Source organism: Ambystoma mexicanum, chromosome 1p (assembly GCF_040938575.1).
Source record: "Ambystoma mexicanum isolate Mex_15411 chromosome 1p, UKY_AmexF1_1, whole genome shotgun sequence".
Taxonomy (NCBI): domain Eukaryota; kingdom Metazoa; phylum Chordata; class Amphibia; order Caudata; family Ambystomatidae; genus Ambystoma; species Ambystoma mexicanum.
This window is the reverse complement of record NC_090921.1, coordinates 1282239775-1282254592: the sequence shown is the minus strand read 5'-3', so window position 1 is coordinate 1282254592 and position 14818 is coordinate 1282239775. Positions and strand designations below refer to the sequence as shown.

General features: G+C 47.0%; 1 protein-coding gene across 1 annotated transcript in view; it reads left to right on the top strand.

Moving 5' to 3' along the window:
• Positions 1 to 14818, top strand: part of BAX (BCL2 associated X, apoptosis regulator) — a 95810-nt gene that overhangs the window by 53201 nt on the left and 27791 nt on the right. Inside the window, exon 2 of the mRNA XM_069605261.1 lies at positions 13355 to 13403. Coding sequence (XP_069461362.1) covers positions 13355 to 13403 — 49 coding nt within the window. The remainder of the gene's footprint in view (positions 1 to 13354; positions 13404 to 14818) is intronic.

Genomic DNA, 14818 nt, shown 5'->3' with positions numbered 1-14818 from the left:
AGGGGGAGGTGGGGCCTTAGCCGAGGAGGCTGCCAGGGCAGAGGGTTGTAAATAAATAGGGCTGAAGGCCCAATGACGGCACTGGTGGAGGGGGGCAACACGGAAGAGGTAGTGGGGAGGGAGGGGTCAGAGTGCGCGCAGAAGTGGGAAGGAGGTAATGAGAAAATACATTTATGCCTCGCAATAGCGAGTTAGGAGCAGCTAATTGGGTCAGAAAGGGGACCTGGCGGAGCAGTACTAGCCGCTGGTCAAGGAAGCAGGCGGGAAGGGTCGGGCAAAGCCCTTGGAGCACTGGAATTGGAGAACAAAGCACTACAAACAGCAAAAGGGCATCCATTTTGTTTATTGGTCACTTTTTAGGCTCTTGTACAATTAGCAAAACTGTTTCAAAGTGCCCACAGGGCAAACGGGTGGGGAGAGGGGAAGGTAGACAATGAGTTACAGCAATGATAAATAATTAAATTAGAAGTACATACAAATGATGAGAATAAGGTGAGGGGAGATGAACCTACTGTGCCTTGTGAGTGTTCAGAACGTGCAAGTGCAGAGGGAGACGGGTGAGGGATAGGTGTTTTGTTGCTCATGGAGAAGTGCTCAGGTTAAGTGCTAAGAGGAGAAAAACGTAAGTGCAACCACCCATGGGTAGGGCGACCCCTAGTAAGTGCAGCAGAAAGACAGCAGCTGGGATGAGAGATGTGGGCGGTCAAGGCACTGAGGACACTAAGGGCCTAAAAAAAATGCCCACCTGCAACACACAAACTAAAATGGTGTGTAGGGGCAGGTGTTTCTATTGGGGAAACTCTTCACTGGTGACAATAGCAAATCTCAAACCTTTTTAAGGGTGAACTACCCATTCTTCAAGTTAGGGCCAATACGTAGCCAGGACATCCCTCATGTGTTCCATCAAAATTCATAGTTGGGCAGTCATATAATGGTTATAAAGGTCTGGGAATCCAAATCCTCCATATGCCTTTTGTGAGGGTCAGTATCTCCTCCTTAATCCTGGAGTTTGTCTTCTGCCATATAAACCTATACATCATAAAGTTAACTTCCTGGAAAAAACTCTAACATAGTTGCATCATAGTAAATGAGAAAAGCAGGCAGGGAAGTAGGTTCGTCTTCACTGAGGCCATCCGCTGAACTAGTAAAAGACTGCTTAGAAACACTAGCACCGTTTCTCAAAACTTTAATTAATGCAACCTCCAACGCCAACTAAGTCCCAACCAGCCTAAAAGAAGCATGGGTGCGCCCTCTTCTTAAAAAAAACCTACCTTAAATCCCGAAAACGCCAACCACTACAGACCTATCATGACCGTTCCCTTCTTGCTCAAAATTCTGGACAAGGTGGCCTACACACAAATCCAGCAATACTTGGAAGAACACTGCATTCTAGGAAAAAGACAATCGGATTTCCGCTCCCGAATCGGCCCTACTAGACCTTTAAAATACAATTCAATGACATTATGGACCGAGGGAAACCAGCACCACTCCTCCTCCTGCTGGACCTCTCTGCGGCCTTTGACCGCGTCAACCATGACATTCTAGGCACGCAACTTAAAAACGAAGCTCGCTTCTCGTCAGAAGCCATCTCCTAGATCACATCCTTCCTCTAGGGTCGATTTATGAAAGTCTTTTCCGACTCAGCAAGCGATACTCCCACCACAATCCACTGTGGCGTCCCACAAGGTTCTTGCACTGCCCCACCCTATACAACATCTTCACCCTCCCACTGTTCAATGACCTCGATCAGCGTCACGTAGCCTACACCAACTATGCTGATGATACCCAAGTCCTGCTCCCCCTTACAGGGATCTACAAACAAGATGCTGCGGCACTAACCAAGATCTACACAGCCATCCAAACCTGGATGGCAGCCAACGGCCTCTGCTTAAATGGGGACAAAACGGAGATCCTACTAGTTGGCACCAAAGAGACGCTAAACAAACTCCCAACGCAATACAAATCATTTAACATTGACAACTCCACCATCCCCGTCTCCTCTGCAGTCAAAACTCTAGGAGTAAACCTTGACTCTACACTATCTATTACACGGCAGGTCAATTTCATAGCCTGCTCCGCTGCGCTTACCACTAAGGTAATCAATGCCGTCAAACCTTTCCTATTCACAAAAAACTGTCTGACTATAGCCAGAGCCAGAATAGGTACCAATTAAGACTACTGCAATGCCCTCTTCCTGGGCACGACTGCAAAAAACTTAAAAAAAAAAAATGCAAGTCACACAAAATAATGCCCTGAGAGCAGCACTGAGTATCCCTAAAAAGGAGCCCATTTCCCAAGCCAGAAAAGAGGCCCATTTGCTACCAATAAAAGAACGTATCCTATTCAAATCCATGGCCATCACCCACACATGCCTCTCCGCCAACGCCCCGCCTCTCCAGCTTCCAACACCTAGCACCAAAAAATTGGAACGCACTCCCCACCACACTTAGGAACAAAAAATCATACCATGCTTTCCTCAGACTACTCAAAACCACTTTGTTCAACTAACCCTTCCCACCCTCCTGCTGCTCTACTGTATATGACAACTTTATGTACCTATGCTATGCCCATTGTAATCCATACCCCATGTATAGTATTTATGTACCTATGCTATGCCCGTTGTAATCTATGCACCACCTTTACATCACCACTCAACTAGAACACAGATACTATGACACCATTCGGTATAACTATTCTCATACCAACATCCGGCGCTTACTCCACATCATTCTATGTAAACACTGCTGGTTTCACACCCCCAGCCAGGCGTTTTCCTCAGGCCTAACGCAGCCACATCCGTTCCGGATAAATCCTGCCAGAACGAACACATTCTCCTGATCTCTCAACCACCACACCTACCGCTAAGAAGCAGCTATTACACGAGTACCGCACGAGCTGCACACATACCCGGTGCTCACACGCACCTTTTGACTCTCCCTACTCTCTCTACTGATCTGAACTTCGGTTCCCAAGTTCAACCTACCAGCGCCTTTAGACCATACCAATGGTATATAAGGCGCTATATAAGTGCAAAATAACATAACATGTATGTTATGTAACCAGTAAGACTACTTTCAGCGCCACGATGCCCCCGGGCAGATGTGCGCAATCCAAATAAACTATCTGACCAAGAAACAGTATGCGCTGATCACCTCTTGAGGTCCGATCTCGGTGTATTGATAAGGGGGTCAAAATTGAGTGAGTGCATTTTTACTCCCAAATAATTAAACAACTCTTCTCTACCATCGTCCCATGGACCTCTTATTGCCTAGGCTGGACCCTCTCAACCTAATCAGTAATACACTTGACTTGGCCACATTTATCTTCAAACCTCCAACTCTCTCATAATTCTCAGCATTTCAGTAAACGACTCACCCGTGTCCCATAAATATCCCAGGATGTAATTCGCAAATGGGGATAATTTGAATTCCCTTTCACATTTTATCCCCCTGATGTTGCGGTTGCTTCTAATTGCTATCACCAAGGGTTTGATGGCTAGAGCATAGAGAAGAGGGGATAGTGGGCAACTTTGCCTAGTACCTCATGATAACTTTAATTCTGTTAGAGTACTGTTCAAGTGAGCTCTGGCGGTTGGTGAGCTGTAGTGCATCTACCTTCTTCTGGAATTTGGGGCCCAAACCACATTTCTCAAGGAACTGCCACTCCGTCCACTCAGTTGAACGCTTTCTCAGAATTGAGAGAAACCAATTGATAGTCTGCCCCCTGTTGCTGTGCTGTGCCAAAAGTCCAATGTTTTTCTAATATTGGATCCCTGCCGACCTCGTAAAAATCCAACCTGATCCCCTTGGGTAACATTGGGAAGGGCTCCCTCCAACCAGCTTCCCAATAATTTGGCAAATGTTTTACATCGGTGTTCAGAAGGGAGATGTTTATAAAAGGCACACTTCTTGGCATCTTTTTCTTCTTTGCGGATTACAGCAATTATGGCTCTCAGCATAGACTCTGAGAGATTGCCACCCCCTCAGGTATTTTGTTGAGCAACCTTGCCACGATAGGAGCAAGCTTGGAGCGAAACAAATCTGACAGTGAAGCCATCGTCCCCAGGAGTTTTGTGATCTTATCTTCCTCCTCCATGATTGGGGAATCATGGAGGTCAGAGATCTAGTCTGTTTAAAAAAAAATGGGACTGTACGACTTCCATCCCCCCCATACTCTGCTTTATGTACCTTTGAATAGTATATGCTGTTCCGATACTCTTCTGATAATAAACTGGCCTTTTATTTCTGGCATTTGGTCAGTGGAAGTATTGATTGGCTGCTTTTTTAGCTTCCAGGCCAATATCATGTCTGCCTTTTTACCTTCTCGTAATATTTTTGTTTGAGGAATTGTTTTGTGTATCAAAAACTACTTTAACTTTGCTTTGTGTTGTAAGCTATTTGAAGATTGCCGGGTTCATATAGTTAGTACCCGGTCCCGCTGCCTGGAGTGTTTCCATCTTTTTCCTCAATGCTGTTTCCTTCTGATGGGGCTCTCGTTTCTTTTCCGATCCCAACCTCTTTAACTCTCCCTAAGCGTGACTTTAAAATTGTAGGCATAGATACCTTACCATTGTCAGTAACCCAAGTGCTCTTTAATACTTTACAAGAGCCCCTGTCCCACTTCCCTATCTTTGAGAAGAAAGTAATTGCATGCCCATTGCCCCTTCTTCCTTTACTGTGCCATCTTCATGTAAACCAAATTGCGGTCGGACCAAGGGACCAGAGCGAGACCCACATTGTGCACCCACCATCTAACTGTAGAATCCACAAGGTTGAGACCAATCCACCAGTATGAGTCATAAACTGAAGCATGAGTATGGGTGTGCTCTCCACTGCCCTCCAGTTGCCACACATCATCCACCCCTAACTTGCTGTTGATTTGATAGAACTTCCTGGATTCTCTTTCCCCCCCCCCCCCCCAACCTGCCCAAACTTGGGATATCGCTGAATGCCTCATACGCTTCCTATGGTCCAGAACAATATTAAAATCAATTCCCCTATAAACAGAGCCCCTTCAACATAGTTTCATTTTTGGAGCCAAATCCTGCCAGTAGGGTATGTGTGCCGCATTAGGGCATCATACCACTGCAACCAGATCTTGATCACACCCCTTTCAAAACAGATACCGACCCTCCGGGTCTGAGTACCATTTCCACTGATATTCTACAACACTATAGCAACACCTTTCTGTTTAGACTGCCCTGGGGCATAGTATACCTTTACCCAGTAAGAAAGGCTCTGTTCCCCTAACAGTGAGTTTCCTGTAGGCATGGGTGTATGGTCGCAGCCTCTGGAATTCATGGATTGTCATTGACTGTTTGGTTGAGGAGTTCACTCCCCTTACATTTGGTGGCACCCATACAGGAATGAAACATGAACTGTATGGTGTGGCTGTGTCATCTCTTGGACGTCTGATCCTTTGCTTCCAATCAATCACTAGTATCATACTAGTGCTTGGACCCAACCGCCGATTCATATCCCAAGCTGGGCCACCAGTACGGCCCCTCTCCCACTTCCTACCACAGTTAGAAACACCTGCACTGGACCACATATTTCTTTGTTTGTCACTGCCATAGCCACGCCCGACCCCCCCCTTCTCTTCTTCCCCTTCCATCTTTCAACACAAGGCCCACCCTTCAGAGTGAGGCCTCTCAATATCGATCAACGATCCATACTATTCCCCCCCCTCAGACACCCCTGTTGCCTTAGTGGTGGGGTGGCTCCCCCTCTCCTCACCAGCATCCGCCATTGAATGGAAGGTTCCACCTTGAGTCTGTTTCTTAGGAGAGAGGGTGTTCATCTTTTTGAATTTATGGGATCCCAGGACTCTCCACCACTCGGGGGCTTTTCCCCTTCGGTGTACCATTCCACTGCATGATGACTTTTTGTGGATGGGATCCCTCCTCACCCATAAATTCTCCAAAAACACTATGAAAGTCATTCTCTGTAACAAGAATGTCTTGGGTTGATTAAGCTATGTATAAAGTTGCACTGCCCTCTTGGAGACGAAGACAATTTCCTGGAGAAAAAGGTTTGCATTTGAGCTAATTTGCATACCCACAATGCCTTGCTGTTGTGGCTCAACTGGAGGTGAACTTCCAGCAATGGCTACTAGGTGGCGTTGTGGAATGTGTGACTTGGCTCAAATGGACTTTGTGTGTGTGTGTATCCTCCAAGGGCTTTCATGCCTCTTGTACTCATCAGGGAGGCAGTCTGTTCAGGTGTTGATAGTTAATACCAAATATGGCCTTGGGGGATTCCGATTGCTGTAGTCAATGCAGTTAGCCAGGCACCAACTTTCCCTCCAATTACAATATACATCCCACAGTGGGGGCAGGGGGGAAAACCAGCAGTGTGGCGCTCTAGAGTGGGGCATGTCACCCATGTGCTGCCCCTCTGGAGTCTGGAACTCCCAACTGGGGTGGGGGGTTGGGGGCCGAGGGGCACACTCTTAGTGTCTATCCACAGTCGAGTTGATCTCCATGGATCTTATACTCATCTGGTAGGCAGTCTGTTCAGTTGTTGATAGTAAATCCCAACCATGGCCTCAGGGATTCTGGTTCCTGTAGTCGATGCAAGTAGCAGAAACCAACTCTCCCTTCAATTACAGTATGTATATATCTCTATATCTCCGCTTAGATCACATGCTGTGAATAGGGCGATCTAGTGAAAGCTGCGTATTAGTTTGTTTTTCGAAACTCGACAAGGGGCATCAAACTAGGGCATGCCAGTAATACTATCCCTAGTGTGAAGTCTACTGTACCCATGATCCCCACGCATGTAGGACCCTCAGATTGTTTTTCCCGCCATTCCAGTCTGACGCATATTGCGGAGTTCTATTGGCATTAGCCAATTATACATATATTATTGTTAGAAATTCCTTGTTTCTTTCCACCCTACGCCAAAGATCGACTCCGGTGAAGATTGAGGACAACAGCCATCGAGACTCCACAACAGACTTTGGGCCTCCAGAAGGCCTCTGGCCTCGGCCCTGTACAAGTAGGGAGAGTGGGGGGTGGTCATACAGGCTCCCACGTTTATTTCCTACATATACTCGCCTGCTGCCAAATTAATACATATGGAGAGTACTAAATTCTGCCTGAAGTGTAACAGGAAGTTCCCATGGGTAGATGAGCACAATAAGTGCAATTTGGGTCTCCCACGAGACCATCCCGAGGCTACCTGTGGAGCTTGTAAGCTCTTCAAGCCCAAAACACTTAAAGACAGCTCCCCTAAACGCTGGGCCCACTACGCCAGGCAACCAGAGGCCATGGACGCCGAAGGGACCTTTAACGATGGCAGCAACGCCAACGTATCAGACGGCGAGGGCAGAAGGGTGACTTTAGACACCCACGCGCAAGCCCCCGACCTCAGGACTGGCCAGCGGCCCAGTTATGGAGATAACACCCGGCGGCAAAAGCGCAACCCACACCACTCCCACTAAGCACACCACTCCCACTAAGCACATCAGCCCCAGCCGTGACTCGACACGCGTGTCGAGCGATTGGCAATGGAAGGCACCGAGAGAGCGGTCTAACGATTGTGTCCTCTGGGCGCTCCTGTTCAAAATCGCCACATGACAAGGACCAACCGTCCACGGTTGGAAAGAGTGCCGCACTACCAATACCTGTAGAGGCTCGGTCGTCATAAGATGATTCCGTCCTTTATGCTCCCAAGTCTAAGCGTGTAGCGGCTACTCCCGAGATTCGACATCCTTCTACCACCTCCAAACCTCGACGCGGTGCGTTGAAACACTCTGAAACCCCTAAAACCTTCAGGAAACATTCCTCTAGTCATGGGAAGGAGGATAAACAACACAAGAAACCTTCAGAACACCATAAAGAAAAACAGAAGGCCCCTGAAAAGTCCAAGGTCCCTGACACTACTCCTGAGGATAAAATTGTCCCTCCCACTCCTCATGATATGGCCATGGATGAGGAACCAGAGCAAGAGGGGTATATTCCCAGTTCCAAAGAATGGAACTCGGCTGATATTGATAGGGTAATGAGAAGGGTGTCTTTTTTTGTAGACTTCTATGAAAAGGACCCTAATTATTTCCATAGCTATGCAAATACACCATCTACCTCTGCCCCTTCGGGATCCAAGGACTCTCAACCCCCTACTAAAAGGCTCCGCTCTGAGACTCCAGTGCAGGGATTGGTTTCAGACCCTTTGCTAATTGAACCTTACCATCCAGAGTCATATGGTGAGGAGACAGAAACACAGATGCTGGACGACCAGACAGGGGTTGCTTACTATGGGGATGATGAGGACCAGGAAGAGGAAGATGAGGCGGAAGCCTACAATCTTGATGACTCACCGGTTGATAATCAGCCACTCCTCAATGAGTTACTAGCTAAAGCAGCAGCCCATTTACAAATAGACACACAGGGTGTCCAAGAAGATAGAGATTTCGCAGAAGAAATCCTAGAGGACAGGAGAGCCATTACCCAAGCCATCCCCATATTAAAATCAATCCAGCGCAGAATTGATCCCTCGCTGGTAACCCCAAATCTTACTCGTGCAGTGAATCCACGAGTGGAAAAATTATTCCGGCCCGCTCCCTCCGATCCCATATATAGAAGGGGTCAATTAAAACCTGACTCCCTGGTAGTAACAACCACCAGAAAGGGCAGGCACACCACTAGCTTCTTCAGAAGCACCTCCCGATAAAGAGAGCAAAAGGATATACGCTCTGGGGAAGAAAGTTGCATCCACGTCAGCATATCGGGCACATATTGCTGACAGTACCACTCTGTTAGCAAGCTATAACTGCCGCCAGTGGGAACAAGTAGCTGCTCTAGTAGCCTCTGCACCTGAACAACTAAAGTGCCAGTTGGCCCAAATTGCTTCAGACAGAAGATCTGTGTCTGGATGCATCCTTAAAGTAAACTTTGATGCAGCAGATAATGCAGGAAGATTAATAGCAGAAGGCACAGTAATAAATCGCCATGCTTGGCTCAGGCAGTCCGGGTTTAAACCCGAGACCCAAGCCACGCGCTTAGACATGCCGGTAGAGCATAACGTTCTATTCGGCAAGGCAGTGGAGGAGGCACTAAAGACAGCTAAAGATGAGTACGAGACCTTAAAATATCTCTGCCAACTCACAAACCCTCAGGTCGAAAGGGTAATAGTTTTTATCGCTTTCGTGGCCAAAGCTCCAAGAGGGGTTCCAACTACTACCAAAATCAAGGAACCTAGAGGCCAGCGCAGGGGCCGCACTAGGGGTAGAGGCAGCCCCGCCAGGGGTGGCACTCCACCTAGTAAACGATGACGCTCCGGGCCCCCTCCCATGCATCCCCAGTAGGGGGGGCGCATTTCTACCTTCACCCACGCATGGGAGGGGAATCACTTTGGACAGATGGGTGCTGTCCGCAGGATACTGTATAGAACTATAAGCACGCCCCATCCTCCGTGACAGAAGGTACTCTCGTTGGAGCACCAGAAAATCCTTCTCGAGGAAATCCCCACTCTACTTGCAAAGGACGCCATAGAACTCGTCCCGGGCAACCAAGTAAACAGGGGTATTTATTCAACCTACTTCCTTGTGCCAAAGAAAGATCTAACAATGCGCCCAGTATTAGATTTGCGCCCTGCAAAAAGTATGTCAAGCCACAAAAATTCTGCATGACTACACTCCAAAGAGGTAATCCCCCTATTAAAAAGGGGATTACATGGCAACATTGGATATGAAAGATGCCTATTTATATATTTCAATGTTCCCAGCTCACAGAAGATTCTTGCGTTTCAAAATAGACAACCAGCACTACCAGTTCAAGGTGCTGCCCTTTGGGATAGCCTTGGCTCCAAGGGTATTCACCAAGGTACTGGCGGTGGTGGCGGCGCCTTTACGCAGGGAGGTAATCCCAGTGTACCCTTACCTGGACGACTGGCTCATCACAGGGCCACATCTGCCTCCCGTAATTTGCAGAGTAAACACTCAAAGAACAATCAACATCCCCTTCCAATTGGGCTTCTCAATCAAGGAGAAAAAATCAAGTCTGGTGCCAAGCACCTCAAAACAGTTCCTAGGAGCTGTTCTAAACACCCAAGAGGGTTTGGCCTTTTCATCAGAGGAAAGAATTCAAAATCTGTTGATGCAAATTCCTCATTATCAGGCCGGTCGCCAAATAAGGGTGCGCAAAGCGATGCGTTTCCTAGGCATGATGGCATCTTGCATTTACCTGGTTCCCCACACGTGCCTGCGCATTTGACCCATGCAGCAATGGTTAGCGAAACAGTGGTCTCAGGCAAGTGGTCAGTGGGGCGAGCTAGTGGTCGTTTCGCCAACACTAATAGTTTTCGGTGGTGGACAAGAGAGAATCTTGCGAAGGGCAAACCCTTCTACGATCCAGAAATGCAGGCCATCGTCACAACAGACGCCTCCCTGGCAGGGTGGAGAGCTCACTACCTTCACAACACAGCTCAGGGTCTCTGGTCTCACATGGTGGCTCAGAGCCACATCAATCTGCGAGAACTTCTTGCAGTCTTCAGAGCGCTTCAGGCATTCAAACCCCTCCTATCCAACCTGTCAGTGCAGATCCTAACAGCACGACGGCAATGTTTTATTTAAACAAACAAGGGGGCACTCGTTCGCCAAATCTGTCCAAGCTTGCCCAGAAAATTTGGAGATGGGCACTCAAACGGAAGATTTACTTGTCATCCCAACATTTTCCAGGGAATCTCAACTGGCTAGCAGATGCTCTGAGCAGGGATCCCCTTCCAGAAGAACACGAGTGGACACTACACGATGAAGTCGTAGCAGACGACTTCTCTCAGTGGGGTTTCCCCCCTATAGACTATTCGCCACAAGCGAAAACAGGCAATGCTCAGACTTCGCATCCATGTTCCCCCAGCCAGGCTCCAAGGGGAACGCCCTATGGATGAATTGGTCAGGGATGTTTGCCTACGCTCTTCTACCAACCCCTCTGATGAGGGAGGTGGTCAACAAGATCCACAGGGAACCGATGACCCTCATCCTAGTTGCTCCTATGTGGGCGAGACAACCGTGCTACCCACACCTACACAAACTGGCGGTGTGCGACCCAATCAAACTCCCGTGCCGGTACAACCTACTCTCGCAGCACACAGGACTAACCGTGCATCCTCAGCCCAACTCGATGAACTTGGCAGCATGGCTCCTGAACTCATAGAGTTCGGACATCTCAATTTACCCCAGAGATGTATGGATATCTTGAAGAGTCAAGAAAACCTAACACTGTTACTATGACAAATGGAAATGATTTGTTATTTAGTGCTAGAATAAGCAAATCAACCCAGTTGATTGTACTCTAATGTCACCTATATGCTCCACCTATTGGATGCAGGGTTAGTGTTTAACTCACTTAAAGTACACCTGGCAGCTTTATCAGCCTACACCACTTCTATAACAAGGTTTCATGGTGGAGAGTGCCAGTTGTCAAAGCATTTTTGGAAGGGGTAAAAAGACTCCATCCTCCAATTTCTAACCCACCACCATGTTGGGACCTTAATGTGGTTCTTGCTAAGCTCATTGGAATCCACCCCCCTTTGAGCCCTAGTCTCAAACACTTGACTTATAAAACAGCCTTCTTAGTCGCCATCACATCCATAGAAGGGTCAGTGAAATTCAAGCTCTGTCAGTGCAGGATCTTTTCTTTACTCTTCACAAGGATAAACTGGTTTTACGCACTCACCCCAGGTTCTCACCTAAGTTCATTTCCAAACTCCATGTTAACCAGTTTATTGAGCTACCGGCCTTCTTCCAAGAACCCAAAAGCTCTGCTGAGGTGAAACTCCACACACTAGATGTGAGGAGGGCGGTCCTCTACTACGTAGACAAGACCAGGCCGCTAAGAAAGACAGATCAACTGTTAGTCTCCATAGCTCCAGGCAGAGAGGGAGCTTGTGTCTCTAAGAATGCCATCTCTAGGTGGATAGTCGGTTGTTTACAACTGTGCAATTCCCTTTCAGATAAAACACGGCCTTTTATGCCAAGGGCCCACTCTACAAGAGGTACTGGAACCACTCTGGCTTTCATTGCAAATGTACCCCTTGATACCATTTGCAAAGCAGCTACATGGAGCTCTTTTCACACCTTTACTCAGCACTACTGCATTGACACTCATTCCAAGACAGATACTGAAGTGGGACAAGCAGTTCTAAGACATTTGTTCGCTCATGATCCTTCTCACATCCCACCTCCTCCTTCTTCTAACACTGCTCGCTAATCTATGCACAGCATGTGATCTAAGCAGATTCCACAAGCCTCAGAAGGGATACATTACTCACTGTAATCGTATTTCTGATGCTTGTATCTGCTTAGATTCACATGTGCCCGCCCTTCCTCCCCTCTGGGAGAAGGTGCATGGATGCTTGTAGTCTTATCTGCTTGGATACTCTGTACTCGCGCTACCTCATGTCAGAAAAAATACAATCTGAGGGTCCTAAACGCGTGAGGGATCATGGGTAAAGTGGACGTCACACTAGGGATCATATTACTGGCACGCCCTAGTTCGCCCCTTTTCGAGTTTCGAAAAACTAACTAATGCTCCGCAGCTTCCACTAGATGTCGGCCTATGCACAGCATGTGAATCTAAGCAGGTACAAGCATCAGAAATACAATTAATATCATATATATATATATATTCTCTCAATAAGAATGCACTTTGCAGGAGGGTGGGAGCCTTCATTGTGTTCTTTGTTGAGAATCAATGACCATTTTGTGCATGTGTATTAAAGGTGGGGCATCTATAAAGTACTGTGTATGGTGCATGTTTTCAGCAGTAAGGGGTTGGTAGAAGGTTGAAGAGTAGAACCTCAATAAATGACATTACATTATTAGATCAGTCCTGTGTGGATGAGTGAGGGAGACTAATCCGCTCGAGGGGTTTATTGCCTTCTCTCTTTTCAGATGCTTAGTGATTGGTATATGCTTTTCTCCACCTATATTCCTACCACCGCCCACTACTGAGAGCATGTGGGGGAGGGAAAGAGGGAGTCGGCACTCTCCCCTTGGGGTGGAGGAAAGCCTCTGTGAGGCAGAGGTGATGAATCACGTCACAGCGTTCAAATAGCCAGAAAAACTTGTAATTCTTTTGGTCCTGACATCAGTATGAACTGTCCAGACGGAGCAGCGATGTCACATCCCAACTCCTCCTCTTCCCCCAGTTGCTGCTCGATTCCTTAGGCACAGTGAGAAAAGGGCACATCTTCTCTCCCTAAGGAGTCTTAATGTAAACACTAAAAAGGAAAGCTAACGAGCCATACCATAACAAATGGGAATTCCTGTAGGCCATTTCCTTTGGTTGTTTTGGCCCTAATAACTCCACCCTACCCCCTCACTTATTAATATGTTGCTCATGCTTTTCTTCTAGGAAACAGCACGGATCAGATTATGAACAGGGGTGGTGCACTTCTTCGTGGGTAAGTATCCTGGAAGTCCTGTCTAGACATATCTGGTGGAGGTGTAGTAGGGGGGCAGCGCAATAAGGCAGGACCTGTAACAAATGGGACTTGGTCGCTTCTAGACCATAAATCTATGATGACTGCTGGTTATTACCGTACCTTATGTTGGCTCTGTGCCAGGCATCCGTTCTCTTTACCCAGGCAAGTTGGCACTTCCTGATCAAAATGACATCACATGACATCTTCTTTGGCTCTCACTCTTAGCAACCATTAAATATTCTTTGACCATAAACTAACCCATATTGCTATTTGCATCCGTGTTGAAATGCGAGGGATCTCTTTTCTATGCAAGGCTTTCTGAAAACAATTTGAAACAGAGCAGCTGCAAAATGTAGCTGGCTCTGTTTTCAAGCCATTTTCCTGCTTTATCGCTGGGTTTCTTCTTTGTCCTCCCATTTGGAAATCCACATTGGCACAGGAGTTCCGTTGGCAACTGATGGTTCAAAATACATCATATAATAATAATTATAATAATACATATATTAGATCTGTAATCCCATTTGGTAATTTCCATCAAACGATGAGCAGTTGGGTTGTAGTCCCTCCAATATAAGGCAGAGTGGGGAGGGAGACTTATCATTTATAGGCTTTGGAAACATTATTTATTTTCTCCCTGACTTGTTCCTTGCATCAAGCTGATATGAATGAGTGCAGAATAAGTGCAAAGAAAGAAGTGAGATGCTTGGTTAGCACAATCAAAAAAAGCGGCCTGTAAGTGCAGGACACTGAAAATTCACATGACGGTTAACCAGTTGTTTTCAAACTCTGGCCCAAGCAGTTGGACATTTTCAGTTCTAAGCAACTTCATAACCCTTACTAGGGGTTATGACCTTTATAACGTAAAAACGTATAACCTTTTCTAAAAAGGTTATTCGTTTTTTCTGGACCTGATGGTTCCTTGTGGCTGGGGAAACGTGGAGAACTTTAAAGCTGATGAACGCAGCAACAGGAAGCAAATAAAGGAAGCCTAGCACAGGTATGGGTGCATGATAGCTGACGATCATTCTAGCAGATCTATTTTGGATGATCCGTAACTGCTCGATCCGGCTTTTAGGGAGACCGAGCAAAAGGCTATTACAATAGTCTAGGCCTGATTGCACCCTTGAAGTTCCTATGATGTGCTTGGGAGATGGATAATGTGCTTCAGGACATGAGTTGGAAATGCAGAAGGAATGTGAAGTGTTTGGTGTGCGGGTGGGAGGGGGAGCGGGAGGGGGTGGGCAAGGGAAAGGATATTGTTCAAGTTCTGTGCCGAGGCTAAAAGGTTGCAGAAGCTCAGAGGAATAGAGGCCAAGCAAAAGGAGGATGAATGAATGTTGTTGCCAAAGTAAATGATCTGTCTTAGTGGCATTTCGACAAGTGGTTATCAGTCA